The following is a 20,377-nucleotide window of genomic DNA, read 5'->3' on the forward strand; positions in this document are numbered from 1 at the left end:
TGATATGGGCCAAGTACAGGCATGTGAGGCTAGTTTAGTTTGGAGCATGATTGGCATGGACTGGTTGGACCGAAGGGTCTGTTTCCATGCTATATGACTCTATGCAAAGAAATTCAGGGTCACAGTCACTAACACTGGATTGTGCTCTCTCTCTCTCTACTCGGATTCTGCAGGTCTGATTGCAAGGGGTGACAGAGATCTGGGAGCACTTCCCACCGAAAGCATAAATGATACATACACTGCTCATGGTTTAATTAGGGATAGAAGAAGTGATCCCAGAAGACCATGAGTATATCAGGCAGTTGTCAAATCCTGTCTCTCCCTCCTTCTGCTTTTCAAGTGTCCGAAAACAACATGCATTCCTCCCTCCTGTCTCTGCTCCATCTCCCTATCACAGAGGCATAGAGATGTACAGCATGGAAACAGACCCTTCGGTCAAACCCGTCCATGCCAACCAGATATCCCAACCCAATCTAGTCCCACCTGCCAGCACCCAGCCCATATCCCTCCAAACCCTTCCTATTCATATACCCATCCAGATGCCTTTTAAATGTTGCAATTGTACCAGCCTCCACCACTTCCTCTGGCAGCTCATTCCATACACGCACCACCCTCTGTGTGAAAACATTGCCCCTTAGGTCTCTTTTATAGCTTTCCCCTCTCACCCTAAACTTATGCCCCCTAGTTCTGGATTCCCTGACACCAGGGAAAAGACTTTGTCTATTTATCCTATCCACGCCCCTCATGATTTTATAAACCTCTAGAAGGTCACTCCTCAGCCTCTGACGCTCCAGGGAAAACAGCCCCAGCCTGTTCAGCCTCTTCCTTTAGCTTAAATCCCCCAACCCTGGCAACCTCCTTATAAATCTTTTCTGAACCCTTTCAAGTTTCACAGCATCTTTCCGCTGGGAAGGAGACCAGAATTGCACGCAATATTCCAACAGTGGCCTAACCAATGTCCTGTACAACCGCAACATGACCTCCCAACTCCTGTACTCAATACTCTGACCAATAAACGAAAGCATACCAAATGCCTTCTTCACTATCCCATCTACCTGTGACTCCACTTTCAAGGAGCTATGAACCTGCACTCCAAGGTCTCAAGGTGAATTCAACAGTAGTATTCATGGTTGGGAACAAATGGCCTGGGCAGTACATTTGCAGTCACAACTAAGGACCTCCCCACCAGCAACACCAATTTCTGCTGACTTCATTAATGTTAGCCATCTATTCCAAACACAGTTCACTTCCCAAAACTCAGAGAGATCTATGAGATGTTAGCAGCAAATAGCCTGCAAGTAGTTGAGGATCCTTTTTTTAGCCCCACTGACCCCCCTTCTGCCTCATGGTTGGTTCAGCTTTGCATATTTAAAAGAGAATGTTAGCTGAAGCAACAAAGTTAAAAATGTTTAAGTGTTAAATCAGTGTTACAGACTAAACAATGTCACAATCTGCTGCTCTAATTACTTTCACTGCACATTTCTAAGGCCTTCACTATGGCATTCAGTATTCACCACAAAGGAGGCTTCCTCTCACTGACAAGTCTAGAACTACAGTTACAGTTGCTAGATAAGGGATCAATCATTTAGAACAGAAATAAGGAGAAATTCTTCACTTAAAGGCTTCTAAATCTTTGAAATTCTCAATTCACAGAGCTGTGAATCCTCAGTCATTGAGTATATTCAAGACAGAGACTGATAGATTTTTGGATATTATGGAAAGGGATATGGATGTAGTGTGGGAAGATACAAGATCAGCTATCATCTTTTTGAAAGGCCATTCAAGCTTAAAGATGCATACAGCCTTGCTCTGACCTCTAATGTTATGTTCTTGTGATTCACGATTTCCAATTTAAAAATAAATAAGGGATACAATGTTTTTTGAGGCTGAAGACAACACATAGGAGGAGAAAGATAACATACGATAGGAGAGGTTAACATCAGACTTTTCTAAAGTCCAGATGAAAGAGCTGAAAATGTGTTGAAGTATTGGACCAGTGAATACTTAGTAAAACTCCTCCACATTTCATGAATGAGAAGTGCTTAGGGGAAAACATGGTGCCCATGAATTTGCCCAAGTGTAATTTAAATCATTGAGTCACAATTCACTAAAATCTGCTCTTAAAGTAAAATCTAGTGAAAGTCAGGAGAGAATAGGTGAGAAGTTAATTCATAGCTTTCTCTTGGAGACATTTGGTTTCTTGTTTGTACTGATAGGAAACGCGGGCAAAAGTGAGGACTGCAGATGCTGGAAACCAGAGTTTAGATCAGAGTGGTGCTGGAAACGCACAGCAGGTCAGGCAGCATCCGAGGAGCAGGAAAATCGACGTTTCGGGCAAAAGCCCTTCATCAGGAATAGAGGCAGGAAGCACAGAGCACTTCAGGGAACATCTCTGGGACACCCGCACCAATCAACCTCACCACCCCATGGCCCAACATTTCAACTCTGCCGAGGACATGCAGGTCCTGGGCCTCCTCCACCACCGCTCCCTCACTACCTGATGCCTGGAGGAAGAACGCCTCATCTTCCGCCTCAGAACACTTCAACCCCAGGGCATCAATGTGGACTTTACCAGTTTCCTCATTTCCTCTCCCCCCACCTTACCCCAGTTCCAACCTTCCAGCTCAGCAGTATCCTCATGACCTGTCCCACCTGCCAATCTCCCTTCCCACCTATCTGATCCACTCTCTCCTCTGACCTACCACCTCCATCCCCACCCACATTCACCTATTGAACTCTTTGCTACCTTCTCCCCAGCCCCACCCCCTCCATTTATCTCTCCACCCTGGAGGCTTCCTGCCTCTATTCCTGATGAAGGGCTTTTGCCCGAAACTTTGATTTTCCTGCTCCTCGGATGCTGCCTGACCTGCTGTCCTTTTCCAGAACCACTCTGATCTGATCTATAGGAAAACTGAGTATTACCTGAGAGATCAAGAAGTTAAGCAAAGAGCCCCTTAGTCTTTTGACGAAGATGACATGAAAGCCAAGAATGGTTAAAATTCAATGTTACTTCTGGCATGATGTTGGAGGGTACCAATGTCTGTAAATACATTGGCCTGAAACTTCTGTGTGCTGACAATGATGAGCAATAGCTTCTGCATTCAAAAATTCTCTGAATTAATGCTGTTGCATATTACTTTCAGTGACTACTGATCCTGACTTTCACAGAAACGCACAGCACAGAGTCCCTCAGGGAACTCCATCAGATCAGAGTAAAGTCAGAGTAAGTATGGACACACATCTTTTTAAAGCACCAGCTGCTTTATTGTAAACTTAAAGGTTCAGACTTTCAATACTAGTGAATGTTAGTGAATCAGTAAGTAAGTAAATGGGTAGGTGAGTGAGTAGTAGGTGCATAGAGCAGGAAAGTGGCCAGGAGGATAGTGTGAGTTAGGTAGGTAAAGTGAGTAGGTGGAAGATTAAGAGGTGGGGTCAGGAGGGTAATCAGGTGGTCAGGTGGCATAGTTCGGTTATGGGGTAGTCAAGTCTGGTCAGGGGTGTAGTCAGTTGGTCAAAACAGTATCCACGTGATCGGAAGGGTAGTCAGATGGAGGGGTAGTAGTAAGGTCAGTTTGGATCAAGGGAACATTCCAATGGTTGGGAGGATAATTGGATTGGATTGGGAGGAGGGGTGGTCAAGTGTAATGCAAGGGCAGTCAGATCAAGTTGTTCTGAGGGCTGGTCAGGTAGTGGGTAGGGTAATCGAGTTGGTTTGGGAGTTTGATATGAGATGTGTTTTACCTGTTCCACCAGTGAATGTAGATCGAATCTCATGAACATGACATACTGAGATTTTGCATACGGGTAATCCTGCCACCTTTGGACTATAGGTATCTACTAGGTAGAAGATTTCAGGAAATCAGGATGAGCTTGTGGTTTGGCACTACAATGTGACTGTGCCAAAGTATGGAACTGGCCATCCATTACATGCTTTGAGAGGGTTTCTCATAGGCTATACCATACTGCGTCACTTTCTTGTGTACATGGCTTCCAGGATGCATAGCTGTACTATGTTGGCAGTAGATCTTATGTTGTTGTTAGCTTTTAGGATGTGCTGACCTGGCATTTAATGATATGATGTTAATGGTTGTAAAAGCTTCTGATTGCCCTACACCATCAATATTGTGTGTAAGTTGAACAACATGAAACTAGTGATTATCATCTGAAATTTTGAACCTCATGGATGTGATTACATTTATGTACTTGCTTATCACTCAACTTGCAATCCCTTTAAGAAAGTTATCTTGAGAATCATAGCTTTGTACAAAAACTGTTGTCTTGTAGTGGCACGTTTTAGCCACTAGATAGCATTGACACCAAGTAAGGAATGAGGACAGCACAGGAGCTTCCCTCTACTTTAGTGCCAATTCAGAGCAGCAAAATGGTGAAACCAGTTGACCTTTAGACAGAGGTAATGATTTTCTAACTGCATAAAATAATATTTTTGTGGCTGTATACCCATTCAGGAAAGCTTTGTGGCTCTACAATGAGACTGAGATCTTTCTTCCCTCAGGTCACATTTTATGATACAGCAATGCTGTGAACATGTCAGTTAAAGGTATACTGATGAAAAATAACATAGAAAGGGAGGGGAGGGGTCCAATAATCATCACCCATGTTGGTACCAGTGACACTGGTAGAATTAGAAAGGAGATTTTATTGAAAGACTGGACAGTTAGGAGCTGAATGAAAAAGCAGAACCTCCAAGGCAATAATCTCTGAATTACTTCCTCAGCCACAGGCAAACTGAAGTTAAATGCATGACTCAAAGATTATGGGCTGAATGGGTTTCAGGTCATGGAGCATTAGTACGTGTACTGGAGTAGAAGGGAGTTGTTCTGGTAGGACATGCTTCACTTTGAACTGTGCTAGAACCAGCATCCCAGTGAATCAAATAACTAGGGCTATAGAGAGGGCTTTAAATTAATTAGAAGGATGGAGGGTGTGGGAGAGGAGAAATGAAAGCTTACTGTGACGATGCTTCTCCTTTAACAAGATTATGTTGTCCTTGGTTTTTTTCAAAAGGGGTTGTAAAAGGCAAAGGTTTTCTGTTTTGTCTGAGGTAGTCCACTTTGATTACGGCTAACAGATGCTGCCTAAGGCAACAATCAGGGAAAAGGCTTTTAGTTTTTTTTAAAAAAAACACTAGTACAATGAAAGGGGAGTAGCCTGTTCTCCTACTTCAGGGATTTTTTTCTAGTTTGGTTTTAGTTTTAGCTGGGGACCGAGAGAAATAACTGCTGGAGGGAAAAGAGGTTCCATTCAGCAAATGATCCCTAGCTGATTCTCTCTGCCATCTCTCTCTCTCCTGAAAGAACCTGTGTTTGAATTTACCTTTTTGCCAAGGGGTATGTTTATGGGATGTTGCAGGAAATCAGAACAGCTCTTTGTTAAGTTGCGGGGAATATCGTGTTGGTCGAGTTTTAAAATAGTTGTTATTCTAAATTCTGTTTTCTTTTGCATATGTTTCATTTGGTAGTCTGTAAATAAATTATGTTTTGTTTAAAACTGAGTGGCTTAACCAACTGCATCACTCTTGGAATAGCCACCTTACATCGGCTTAAATCAACTAGAAAAGATACGGTCTGGGCTGTCCTCTTGAAATGTTTTGAGGGGGTCTGGGCCTGGTCCATAACATTACAAAGCAAAGGATACAGCAGTATTACTGTATGGTAACGATACCAGAGTGCCACAGTTAGGAATGGAATATATAAACACAGAAAAACAGCAGCAAATATTATCAAAAGGGGAAACAACGGTGAAAGGGATAACACAACCATAGTTGACCAGTGAAGTTAAGAATAGCATCAGATTGAAATGAAAAACATAACATTTGCAAAATAGTATGTACCACACTAGAGGATTAGGAAAGTTTTAAAACAACCAACAAAAGAAAACCACAAGTTTGAGGGAGAAATAAACTTTTAGGGTAAACTTGCAGGTAATATCAAGACTAACAGCAAAAGCCTCTTTAAATATACTAAAAAAAAGCAGAGGGAAGCCAAAGTGAGCAAACCTCCCTTAGAAAGAGAGGCTGGAAAATAATAATGGGAAACCAGGAAATGACAGATGGGCTGAAATAAATACCTGGAAACAGTCTTCACAGTAGAAGACCCTAATAGCATTCCAAAAATATTAAATATTCAAGGGACAAAAGGAGGGGAGGAAATAAAGACAATCACTAGAGAAAAGGTGCTAGGGAAATCAATGGTGATAAAGACCAGTAAGTCCCCTGGACCAGGTGGGATGATATTACAGTGACAGTGGATACACTGGTAGTGATCTTTCAAGAATCCTTAGAATCTGGAAAAGTTCCAGAAGATTGGAAAATTGACAATGTTATTTTAAAAAGGAGAGACAAAAAAGACAGGTAACTGTAGGTTAATTAGCTTGATGTCTATTATTGGGAAAATGTTAGAGTTTATTATAAAGGATGTAATGGCAGAGTATTTAGGAAGGCAGAATATGATCAAACAGAGTCAGTATGGCTCCATGAAAGGGAAATCATGCCTTACAAAGTTACTCAAATTCTTTGAGAAGGTAACCATTTGTATCGATAAAGGGAAGCAGCAGATGTAACATATTTGGATTTTCAGAAAATGCTTGATAAGGTACCAAACATTAAGCTATTTAATAAGAGCCCCTGGTGTTGGAGATAGCATTTTAGCTTGGATAGAGGATTGGCTAAATAATAGAAGACAGAAAGTTGGGATAAGAGGGGAATTTTCAGGATGGAAACCTGTAACTAGTGGAGTGCCACAGGGATCAGTGCTGGGGCTACAATTATTCACAATATAAATAAATGATATTGATAATGAAAGTGAATGCACTAAAACCAAGTTTGCGCCTGACACAGAAATAGGTAGAAAGGCAAATGGTGAGGATGATACAAAGACTCCACAGAGGAACATAGACAGATTAAGCAAGTGGGGAGAAACTTGGAAAAAAGAATACAATGTGGGAAAATGTGAGGTTACACATTTTGGCAGTAGGAACAGAGGAGCAGAATATTATTTAAGTCATAAAAGACTGCACAAAAGCTACAAAAAAAGAGGTATTTAGGAACCTTGACGCATGCATCACAAAAAGCTTGCATCTAAGTTCAGCAGGTAATGGGGGAAGTAAATTGAATGTTGGTCTTTATATCAAAGGGAATGGAATATAAAAGTAGGGAGGTTTTACTAAAATTACACAAGGCACTAGTCAGGCCACCGCTGGAATACTGTGAATATTGCTGGTGCCCTTATCTAAGGAAAGATATACTGTCATTAGGGACAGTCAAACGAAGAATTATTAGGTTGACAGTAGGTGTAGAGGGATTGCTTTATGAGGAGAGGATAAGTAGATTGGGCTTGTACTCATTGGAATATAGAAAACTAAAAGGCAACATTATTGAAAAATACAAGATCTTAGGGGACTAGACAGAATGGATGCAGAAAAGTTGTTTCCCCTTGTAAGAGAGTCTACGGTAAGTGTGCATAATCTCAGAATAAGTGTTCACACATGAGACAGAGCTGAGGAGGCATTTCTTCTCATAGAAGGTCGTGAAACTGTGGAATTCTTTACTACAGAAGGCATTTGAGACTCGGTCATTAAGCATATTCAAGGCTGAGGTAGACAGATTTTTAATCAGTAAGGGAAGCAAGGATTATAGGGTAAAGGTAGAAAAGTGAAATTGAGGCTTATCAAGTTAGCCATGATCGTATTAATGGTGGAGCAGACTAGCTCGGCTGAATGGCCTACTTCCGCTCCTATATCATATGGTCTTATTACATACTGACTGCGAGACATAACAACAATTAAGGAGGCAGTGTGGAGTTACCCAAATGTAATTGGCCAATTATTTCCTTGGAAGCTACCACCGAGGGGCGGCATGGTGGCACAGTAGTTAGCACTGCTGCCTCACAGCATCATGGTCCCAGGTTCAATTCCAGCCTCAGGCGACTGTCTGTGTGGAGTTTGCATATTCTCCCCATGTCTGTGTGGGTTTCCTCTGGGTGCTCTGGTTTCCTCCCACAGTCCAAAGATGTGAAGGTCAGGTGAATTGGCCATGCTAAATTGCCCCTAGTGTTAGGTGCCTTAGTCAGAGGGAAATGGGACTGGGTGGGTTAGTCTTCAGAGGGTCGGTGTGGACTTGTTGGGTCGAAGAGTATGTTTCCACACTGTAGAGAATGGAATCTAATCTAATCACAGTACTGTATGAAGTCTTCAATTTAGCTCCAGACATTCAGTTAGGGTCTGCGGAGGTGCAAAATTGCTCAGTGAGAGTTGAATTATCTTGGATGGTTTCCACATACGTGTGCTTGCCTAGATTTCCTCAGAATCCAAGGTACATTTTCAATACATGCCTGGTCTCCAGCGATGTAGCTGATTAAGTGAGGGCATTTTTGTATTCAGTTAAATTCTCTAGTGATTCTTGGATTCACAGATTATATTTCAGTGATCAGCATCCAGTTTGACGTGTTAGTTCTCGTGTTCCAGTGCTGACTGCACCAGGTATTTCCAGGTACTCTCCCATCAAAGCACTAATAAGACCAGAATCTGCTGATCTTCTGGGATTAGGTGAGTTCAACTATTTTCAAATGTACATGGCCATAGGCAAAATCTTTTTAATGTATTTAGTAAATGCTTCTTTGAATCGCTTTAATGTGTCAAACAGGAATTCAGTCAGAATCTCCCATGTGGCAGGCAGGAACTCTACTGCTGAACTAGTGATGCTCCAATGCCACCTGGAAACACGCTGATAAAAGGTTAACAGAAAAACGCTTTTATTAAGCTACACAGGTACACAGCCATGCAGCTGGCTGGCAGGTATCACACACAGCCTGTATTCCAGGATAATAATGTATGTGTGCAGCAGCATTAAAAAAAAACATTTAAAGGATTGCATACAATGACAATAAGACATTCATAGCAACTAAATTTGAAAGGGAACATTTGTCACAGTATCTGATCTATTTGGCAACAGCAGAACATGACATCGTTAATATAACATGGGAATGTGAGAGAATGTGAAGGTGCTTTTTAGTTAAAAATCCAACTGGGGGAATTAAGGGCCAAATAAACCTGAAAATTGTGTGAGAATTATCTAGAAGATAGATAAAGGTAAAAACATTTGGTGAACCTTTCTTAATCCATAATTGTTTGGTAGTTGGCACAATGCAGCTGTCTCTGTTTGTTGCTATGATTTTCTTTGCCTGTATTATGGTGTATAGAATAGGTCAAATGATGCTTAGAATAAAGGAACTTCTATAATATCTTTCACAGCTACCAAACATCAAAAAGCCAATATTTAAGACTACTGTGATGTCTGAAACACAGCAGCCAATCTGCACAGCAAGCTTCCAATAACTGCAATGTGATAACAAACAGATCATTTTTTAAAAATTGATTGAATTTGAACATTGATCCATACATCATGCATTGCTCACCTGCTCTTCCTCAAAATAGCGCCATGGAAAATTTTGTATTCATCGGAGAGACCAATGGGGTGCTGGTTTAAGTTAAGGCTCCAGTAGTACAGCACTCCCTCAGTACAGCACTGGAATGTCAACCTCGATCTATGTGATCAAGTTCTGGAGTCAGCTTTGAATCCATAATCTTCTAACTCGAGGCAAAAATTCACTGTCAGCTAAACGACAGCTACCAGACCAAAGCAAATGGTTTGCAAAAGGTATGCCATGCTTAAAAGATGATGGCCTTTGGTAAGGCTATCTGAGGTCACCGCCCAGCTCAGTACCATCTCCATCATGCGGAGGAACGACCAGCAGAGCAATTAAAAGATCAGTGACCTCCTCTTCTGTACCATCAAATACCAGACTGCTATCTGCCTTCCCACACTCACTCTGTTACTGCACACATCACCCAGAAAGGTTCATGTCCCAATAATGCACACAATATCTTCTCTCTCTTACTCTACTCTTCAGTATCTCAGACCACTAACCTTAAAGGACATCTGTGCTACCTCCCCAATCCTCCACTACATTTTATCACCTGTTCTCCACCTGCACCACCCGTGCCAATCACTGTATTCACAATCGTTACTCTCCTTATTCTCACTGTCAGAGAAGATAGCCCATATCAGGGCGGGGAGATGTCACTTGGGTAAAGAGGTATCTGACATCAGGTTACTTCCCCATTGTGAGAAAGTTTAGCCCCTCACAGGAGAAGGCCTGGATCACTCCTGCAGTGATGCTGAAACATCTACTTCGCACCAAACCAGTAAATAAACAGTTCATGCCACTGCTTCTCTTGCATTAATCTTTTTATCACTCACAATCATTGGACACCACTTCTAATCACTGACCGTAACACCTTCTCTCTCTTTTATTTGTCTTGCAGATGCTACTAGACTACCCTCGACCTCAATGTTGAAATGCCTAGCTCCACCAGAAGCCCTGTTCTCGATCACTGAGGTAGAGAGTACAGAGGCCTCAGAAGAAGTATTGGCGAGGCCACCTCCGGCATCTCCCATCAAACCAGATCCTGACACCTTGGTGGAAATCGTCACAACAGAGTACACAATCTGGTGAGCATCTCACTGCGATAGTTCCACAGCTGGCCAAAGGAGAAATAATCCAGACAGCTAGCACTCAGAGGACTGCCAGAGACCAGCTACCTGCTGAGACCCAAGCAGGAGAGCACCCTATGGAGGTGGATGTTAAGTGAATGAACACTAATAATAGAGTAGATAAGCATCCCTGAGCTGCAGACTAGTCCAGTTTGTGAGCTGGGTGTATGTCCCTGCGCACTAAGTACCTTTTGCAGCCATTGAACATAAATGGCTGATGCATTCTGCAATGCAGGTCTGCTCTCCCAGATCACTCTGCCCGTGTACAGTTGAAGTGGTCATTGACAATGTCAGTATCAATGTCCACAGAGGACAAGTGGAAGTGGCTGTTGCCCACGTATTTCATCCTGAGCTGTGTTGGTTGCAGACAATACGGAGGTGGTTCAGAGCAAACACCGATCTGAATTCACTAGGTACTCGCTCTGGTTTTCTTGTTGCGCTTGGTATAAATGGAAATCTGAATATTAACGAGGCAAGTGATGGTGAGCTCACCACTGCCTAGCATAAAGTCATGCTATCCTGTTTGTGAAAAGCATTAAAGATGCAGCGAAATAATGTCAACATTGAGATGGACCTCACTCCACTTCTCACCTGATTCTGCCACATATCATCCCAAAGTCCACATCACTTAGACCTCTGTAAGATTCCACCCAATGTTTCTACAGATTGACTTTGAATTCACTCCCTTATCATATCCTCTGCTTCTATTATTCTGCATGAACAGTGTTTTGATGTCAGACCCTCACTGACCTTGTACAAATTTAGCTGAATCTTAAAACTGTGGCAAGATTAGACTATCACACGTGCAAATATTTCCCAAATGGGAAATACATATTTATATCAGTTCACCTTTGTAGGAAATATTCATCAGTTTTGCTTTTGGTATCACAGCACTCTCTATTAAAATATGCTTTTGGATGTAGGTTTGCTCGCTGAGCTGGGAGGATCATTTCCAGATGTTTCATCACCCTACTAGGTAACATCTTCAGTGGGCCTCAGGCGAAGCAGTGTACATGATTCCTGCTTTCTATTTATATGTTTGGGTTTCTTTGGATTGGTGATGTCATTTCCTGTTCTTTTTCTCAGGGGATGGTAAATGGGGTCTAACTCGATGTGCTTGTTGATAGAGTTCTGGTTGGAATGCCATGCTTCTAGGAATTCTCGTGTGTGTCTCTGTTTGGTTTGTCCTAAAATAGATGTGATGTCCCAATTCAAGTGGTGTCCTTCCTTATCTGTATGTAAGGATACTAGTAAGAGAGGGTCATGTCGTTTTGTGGCTAGTTGGTGTTCATGTATCCTGGTGGCTAGTTTTCTGCCTGTTTGTCCAATGTAGTATTTGTTACAGTCCTTGCACGGTATTTTGTAAATGACATCAGTTTTGCTTGTTGTCTGTATAGGGTCTTTCAAGTTCATTAGCTGCTGTTTTAGTGTGTTGGTGGGTTTGTGGGCTACCATGATGCCAAGGGGTCTGAGTAGCCTGGCAGTCATTTCCGAGATGTCAGACCTCTTGGCATCATGATAGCCCACAAACCCACTGACACACTAAAACAGCAGCTAATGAACTTGAAAGACCCTATACAGACAACAAGCAAAACTAATGTCATTTACAAAATACCGTGCAAGAACGGTCACAAACATTACATTGGACAAACAGGCAGAAAACTAGCCACCAAGATACGTGAACACCAATTAGCCACAAAACGGCATGGCCCTCTCTCACTAGTATCCTAACATACAGGAAAGGAAGGACCACTTCAACTGGGACAACACATCCATTTTAGGACAAAACAAACAGAGACACGGACGAGAATTCCTAGAAGCATGGCATTCCAACCAAAACTCTATCAACAAACACATCGAGTTAGACCTCATCTACCATTCCCTGAGAAAAATAGGAAATGACATCACCAACACAAAGAAACCCAAACACATTAATAGAAAGCAGGAATCATGTACACTCCTTCACCTGAGGCCCACTAAAGATGTTACCTAGTAGGGTGATGAAACATCTGGAAATGAACCTTCCAGCTCAGCAAGCAAACCTACATCCAGAACCTCAACCTGAACTACAAATCTTCTCAAAACTCGCTAAAATATGCTTTTTTCATAATCATGAGAAGATGCTCACAAAATGTTGTTTATAAATGTTTTAATATGCTATTAGGTGATTTTTAGAAGACTGTTCTTCACAAAGAAATGAGTTATAGTTGAAACTAGCAACCTTTATACCAAAACCATGCTGAAGTTTGGATTTTGCCAGATTTTCAGTCCAGCATTTGGAGTGCAGAATAAAGCAGCACACAAAACAACCTGGTCAATAAACAGCCTGGAGCTACATTGTGCATTCCTGTCTGAATTAGTCAGACAAGATTTTATTTTAATCTTCTTCAATTAAAATTGATACAAAGTTCTGGTTTTTAGGTAATTCCAGTTTCTGTAACCAGTTGTCCCTGCATCTATAAATGTGATCATGTTAGTGAATCATTTCAGGTTTTTGAAAGCCAAGGTTTAAATTCATTAGAGGTCAATACCCTTAACGTATAACTGAAAATATGACATGAATCACTTATTATAAAATGCAAGAAATCAACAGTAATTTAAAATTTATTTACACAACCACACAGAAAAATTATTTTCTAGGTATCTCTACAAATAGCATTTTTGAACTTTAAAAGTCACTGGAAATTTCTACTGGGTATCGTTAGAAGCTGACAAATGAAGAACGTGCATGCCTTCTTTCAAACCAGCCACTTGTTACTAATAAATTAAGAGTGAATATTAAAATATGTTCAAGTTCATAAGAGTATTCCTTATATTTGTAACCTTTATAGCATACAGAATAATAGTGTCCCAGAACACATTTTATTATGAACATAAAGTAAAAATGCTGTCACATTTTTTAATACCTGCAAGTACTGCTTTTTTGCATAACCTCTGCTCGATGGTATCCAGACAGTTTGCAGAACCCATCATTACTGTATACAATAGGCCAGTCCACTATTTGGGCATTCCCAAGCACAAAATTTGTATCTGCAGAAAAAGAAAGTAGATTTATAAATATCTTATTTTCACAGGACATTATTAGATTACTTACAGTATGGAAACAGGCTCTTCAGCCCAACAAGTCCACACCAACCCTCCGAAGAGCAACCCATCCAGAGCACCCTATTCCCCTACATTTACCCCTTCACCTAACACTGCGGGCAATTTAGCATGGCCAATTCACCTAACTTGCACATTTTTGGACTGTGGGAGGAAACCGGAGCACCCGGAGGAAACCCACGCAAAATTTGCAAACTCCACACAGACAGTCGCCTGAGGTCTCTGGTTCTGTGAGGCAGCAGTGCTTATCACTGTGCTACCATGCCGCCCATTATGTTTGTCCAATACCTTGAAGGGTGCAGAGAGCAATGTATACACACATAGCACCAACTCACCAAGGATTCTTTGGCAGCAGCTTCTAAATGCTTGACATCTACCATCTAACTTAACAAGGGAAACAACAGCATTGAAAGACCAGCCCCTATGATTTGTTCTCCAGCTACACACCATCCTGACTTGGACCTACATTGCCATTCCATGACTGCCACTGGGTCACGTGGACATATGAGCTAGGAGCAGGAATAGGCCAACTGGTCTCTCAAGCCTGCTCCACCATTTGATAATATCAGGTTATCTCAACTTCACTTTCCTGGCTTATTTCTGTACCCTTTGACTCTCTCATTAATCAAGAATCTATCTACCTCTCCCTTCAAAATATTCAAAGACCTTGCTTCCACCTCACTCTGTTGAAGAGAATTCCATAGACCTTCATCTCTCAGAGAGGAATATCATTCTCATCTCTGATTTAACTGCATGACCACTTATTTTTGAACAACGTCTCCTAGTTCTTATCTCTCCCTTCAGTTGGAAACATCCTTCCAGCATCTTCCCTGTCAAGTCTCCTTAAATTCCCACATATTACAATAAAATCAAGTCAATTTGCCAAGCTCCAGTGAATACAGGCCAAGCCGTCCAACCTATTTGCATAAGGTAATGCTTTCATCCCAGGAATCAGTCAAGTGAACATTTTCTGAATTGCCTGACCACAATCTCAAGGCACAAGATATATATGGAAATAAATGGGAACATCATACCCGCAAGTTGTCCTGTAAGTCCCTTACTGTTCTGAATTGGAAATATATCACCATACTTTCAGTGTCACTGGGTCAAAATCCGGGAACTCCTTCCCTAACAGCACAGTAGCAGTGTGTACACCAATTGGACTATAGCAGCTCAGCACCCCCATCTCACGAGCAACTAGCTAGAGATGGGAAATAAATGCTGACCCAAGAATGGCTTCCTATCTATGGTTACATGGTCTGATCACTCATCTACCATGCACCACTTGCTTTTATCCACACCCGCTGCAATGGCTGAAGATGTTCCATTTCCTGATTACCTGTCTCAATCACAATCACAATTACCTGTTCCTTATCATGCATAAAACTAGATGACCCTAACCAAAGAGTTAGGTGCCATCTGAGACAAACTATCCAGGTACTTTTCCCCTCCTTGATGCACCACAACATTTGTACTTCAGTCTCCAGTTCAAATACGGAGCCAATGTTCTTTAAGCATCAGATGCTTACTGCTGACATGGTTTTTATGGATCACAGTGCAGATCCACCAGATCCCACATTTTACAGCTGCAAAACATCACTGCCCTGTCAATTTATTTTGTTCATTTACTTATTTTAAAAAATATTTTATAATGAATAAATAAATACAATTAGTATTGTGAATAAATACTACAATCACGATTAGTAAACATTGGTACAAATTAAAACCTACAATTAGGAACAATTAACCAATAAACTACCTCTTTAACTCCCTTTCAAACAGCACTGTGTGTGTACCTACACCACGTGAACTGTAACAGTTTAGGTGGGGAGCTCACTATCGCCTTCGCAAAGGCAATTAAGAATGGGCGATAAATGCTGGCCTAGCAAACAATGGCCACATCCCATGAAAGAATAAAAGCAAATACGTCTAATAATCAAGTACATCAAGCAACCAGTTTCACCTTTAATTTCCCAGTAGAACTAACTTTAAAATAGATTAAGATTTAATCACTGATTGCAGTAGTTGAACAAATGTATTAGGTTTAGAATACTTATAAGGCGATTTTGACTTCTATTAATTTAAATGGAAATCAAAAGAAATGCTGATATTTTTAATCAACCTGCTTAGGCCTGTTATTGACAAGTCTTTGAACAGGTGAGACTTAAACCCAGGCCTTCTAGCCCAAAGGTAGGGACCATACTACCTTAGCACAAGAGCCCTAACCTTCGAGTAAAACGTATCTATTCTAATCAACCTGTTCAGACACACATCTGGGATGGACTTAAACCCAGGCCTCCTGGTAAGGACACTGTTACTGTGCTACAAGACCAGTCTCAAAAGTTAGGTATATTTTCCATACTTTCTAATCTACCTGTTCACCTATACATCTCTGTAGCAAGTGGCACTTGAACCCAGGACTCCAGGTTCACAGAAGAGATACGACCACTGCATTACCAGAGCCCCTAATAGAAATGTATAACAGGTACTGAATCAGTGTCACCTGCTTTCTGATATCACCCAAAGTCAAAATTACACCTTTTTTCTTTAAGCTTTAGGTCGCAATGTTTCAATCTAACCCAACTGTTGAAATAAAAAATTATTTACATGTTTGGCAGGTAAATTTATCGCATTTCTATGCGATGAATGTTACTTACAGAAGAGTTATACAGAACCAAGGAAAAATAAATAACTAATGCAATTTGAAAACAAACGAGTAAATATATTTCTGCTGCATACTCTTGACTTTGATTTTAAACAACGAAGGAAGTCAGAAAAGGAAAGGCAGAAACTCTTCCCACAATGTTTCAAACATTCTTACAGACAGAAGGTGTGCAGAGAAATGAAGGGAAGAAAGAAGAAAACCAAAGATAAATACGTCAGATACTGAAAATCAAGAGAAAAACTGAACTGGGACCACAGTGAACAGGACATCTTATTAGCCAATACAATTTAATTTTCAGGAACTAACCAATGGAAATGAGATGAAAATAAAACATTAAAAAAACACTTTGATCTCATTAAACAATTCAAACCTGAATGAATGAAACCCCACTGTTATCATAGTATTCAATGTCAGAGAGGTTGATTGGCAGTCATGAACACATGAAAAGATACTTGCACCAAGAATGAACCTCGCCTATAATCAATAGTATGAACAGTTAAATCAGGAAGCCTGTGGTCAGCCACAGTGAAAATTAATTTAAATTATCTTGCCACAGTGGTTAGCCATGAGTGGTTACTTCAATGTAGCACATTCAGAACTTCCAAAAGCTGCAAGTTACTCTTAAACAATTTGAAATAACAGATCCTGTTTCTTTTCAAGAAGCATTAAATCTACATTTAATAGGAATGAAATGCTTTTATTGTTACTTAAGGTTCAAGAACACTATTTATATTGGCATGGTGACAGAGATGGAAGGAACCACTATGTCCCAATAAATACTGCATCACACTAACAGTTGAGGAGTTCTGGTGTAGTTTCTAAAATGGTAATATTTCATAACTCTGATAAACAAAGAGATCAAGCCCTTAACTTGACATGCTCAATGTAATACTATATATACACTTTTCCCATTTAAAACAAACACTATAAGTACATATCTTGTTACAACTACATATCTCAACTTATCCTTTATTTTATCTCCTTTTTACTTGTATAAAAATGTAACTGATCCCAACTAGTCTGGTTGTTTACAAGCTTAATTCCACTTTCCCATCTTCTCATTAATAAGACTTGCCTCTACTTGTTTAATTTTCATGAAGCTTTGACAGAATTTCATCTAAGTAAAACAAGGAAATAGTATTATACCCTGTTTCGGAAATTCTTGTGTGAACAGGAAAATCAATTGTGTGTCTGCTAAAACAATCAAACTGAGTATGTCAAACAAGCTTTACAGAGGCTAAACCAGGAAGTGTGTAAAGTGTGACAATACTGTGCCTTTAAGAGATGTATTGTGTCCTGTTTCTCCTACAAAGGAATATTGTCACAGTGGTGTAGAAATGTCTCCTTCAGACAGGCAGTTGGTTAAACAGCTCGAGTTCTCCCTGGGTTTCTTTTTTTTTTGAGACAAAAATGTCATAAGTGGTGGGGTCAGGGCTCCCATGAGCCAGGAAGGCTTTTAGTTTTGCTTTCAGTCAGTTGAAGGTTTCTGCTAGCTGCTAGAGTGACATCTTAGACAGCGACGCTTCCTCCTAAACAAAAATCAAATGTGGCAGACTGTTTCTTTCTTCTGGATTGGAGAGAGATAGCACGTGACTATCATAACTGTTTTGCTGCATAGCATTTTTTGCCAAAGGGTGTGTTTATGGGATGCAGCCTGTATTGGAACAATTGATGATCAATCATTAAATAATACATTATTTTGTTAGGTATTTCAATTGAGTAAAGTTATGCCAATTTTTTTTTGCATTCTAACTGTGTTATAATAATAAAATGTGTTTTGACCAAAGCCTAGTGGTGAACCAATCAAATCACATTTGGTACACAGCATTTTACACTTGCCTTTAAATAAATATTAAAGTTAGGGTTGAGGTTATCTCATTACAATACTTTGGCAGGAGTTGAGGGTGGAGGGAGAAGGATGATGGTCTGGTCTGTAAGTGGGCTTGTCTAGTGTGATGTGGTCCATAAGTAAACTAAGGAATGTAAATTACAATGTCAAATCAAGTAGGGAAAGAAAAATAACAAGAGATAGAAATATAGACTGATTCAGAAAGGTGAAGATAAAGGTTTATTTTAAATCCCTAGCAACAATTTAAACCTGAAGAGATGAGATGTCCCTGAGGGTAAACCACGTTTTAAAAATACAATAATACTTAGAAATGAAGGTACTGATCATATTAAACATTTTTTCTAAGTATGCGAGATAAAGCAGGCCAGTAATGTTTTGCAAGTTTTCCTGTTTGTAAACTTCTGGGTTTAAATTTGTAATAGTCCATAGTCAGTGCCAGAGAGACTATTTAGTAGCAATAAACTTTTCAGTCCATTGAAAGAAGACTTAAACTGAAATGGACAAGTCATAGCTATCTGAGGTGAATTTAGTTTGTATTTGCTATGCAAACACAGAAATGCCATTGTACATTCAATCACTAAATGAATCAGAGAATCCCTACAATGTGGAAGCAGGTCATTTGGCCCATCGAGTCGACACTGATCATCCGAAGACCATCTACCCAGACCGACACCCCTACCCTATTCCTGTAACCTCACATATCCTATAGCTAATCAACCTAGTTTGCACATCACTGAAACTTTAGGCAATTGAGCATTGCCAATCCACCTAATCTACACATCTTTAACTCCATTTTGCTACTTTTTCCCCATAACCTTTTATTTCTTCACTGAATTAAAATCTGTCAATCTTAGCCTTAATTATATTTAATGACACAGCCTCAACAACCCTTTTCATTCAAGATTTCCACAGTCATTATCCTCAGAGAAGCAATTCCTCCTCATCCCTGTTGTAAATGTGCAATCCCTTATTCTGAGATTATGGCCTCTATTCCTAGTTTAGACTCATCCATAAAATGAACAATGTTTCTTCATCGACCTCGTCAATTCCCCTAAAAATCTTATACTTCCTATAGAAGATCACCTCTCATTTTTCTATATTCCAATGAATAGAGGCTGTTTCCTCCTTACCTGGTATCAGTCGAGTGACCCTTCGCTCAACTATGTCCAATGCCAGTACATCTTTCCTTAATTAAGGGGCCCAAAACTATTTACACTATTCCAGCTGTGGTTTGACAAGTGCCTCCCTACTATTATGTTAACATCATATGTGCTTTCTTTATTGCTGCTAAACTTGTATAATAGCTTTTTGTGATCCACGGACAAGGACTCTCAAATTCCTCTCTTCTGTAGCCTTTTGCAGGTTTTCGTCATTTAAATAATAATTAGTTCCACTCTTCTTCTTGCTGAAGTGCATAACTTCACATTTTCCCACATAATAATCCATCTGCCAAATTTTTGCCCACTTGCTTAAGCTGTTTATATCTCTCTGCAGAGTCTTTGTGTCATCTTCACCAATTGCCTTTATATCTACTTTTGTGTCAACCGCAGACTTGGCTACAGAATATTCACTTTCCTCCTCAAAGTCACTAATATATATTGTTAATAGAGTCATAGAGAATTACAGCACAGAAACAGACCCTTCAGTCCAACTCGTCCATGCCAACCAGATATCCCAACCCAATCCAGTCCCACCTGCTAGCACCTGGCCCATATCCCTCCAAACCCTTCCTAATCATATACCCATCCAGATGCCTTTTAAATGTTGCAATTGTACTAGCCTCCACCCTTCCTCTAGTAGCTCATTCCATACACGTACCTGTTTCCTGTGGCATTCCACTGGTTACAAGTTGTCATCCTGATATGCCCCCACCCTTTAACCCAATTCTCTGTGTTTTATTAATCAGCAAATCCTTTATCCACGCTAATACTTTATTAAATAGCTTAATGTGTGATGCCTCATGAAATACCTTCTGAAAATCCAAACATATTACATCCACACTTCCCTTTTATCTACACTATTTGTTACCTCTGCAAAGAATTCAAATACATTTGCCACATATGATTTCCCCTATATGAAGCCATGCTGACTCAGCTTCATCATTTTATGCATTTCTAAATGTTCTGTAATGATATCCTTTATAACAGACTCAAATATTTTCTCAAATAATAGGTGTTGAATTAACTGACCT

General features: G+C 40.3%; 1 protein-coding gene across 2 annotated transcripts in view; it reads right to left on the minus strand.

Annotated features, from left to right (window-relative positions):
- The window catches only part of kcnh1a (potassium voltage-gated channel, subfamily H (eag-related), member 1a), a 283,339-nt gene that overhangs the window by 251,474 nt on the left and 11,488 nt on the right, over positions 1 to 20,377 (minus strand). For both annotated transcript variants that reach the window (XM_043695750.1, XM_043695751.1), the window contains exon 2: positions 13,477 to 13,600. In XM_043695750.1, coding sequence (XP_043551685.1) covers positions 13,477 to 13,600 — 124 coding nt within the window. The remainder of the gene's footprint in view (positions 1 to 13,476; positions 13,601 to 20,377) is intronic.

The sequence above is a fragment of the Chiloscyllium plagiosum genome, chromosome 9, assembly GCF_004010195.1.
Source record: "Chiloscyllium plagiosum isolate BGI_BamShark_2017 chromosome 9, ASM401019v2, whole genome shotgun sequence".
NCBI lineage: Eukaryota > Metazoa > Chordata > Chondrichthyes > Orectolobiformes > Hemiscylliidae > Chiloscyllium > Chiloscyllium plagiosum.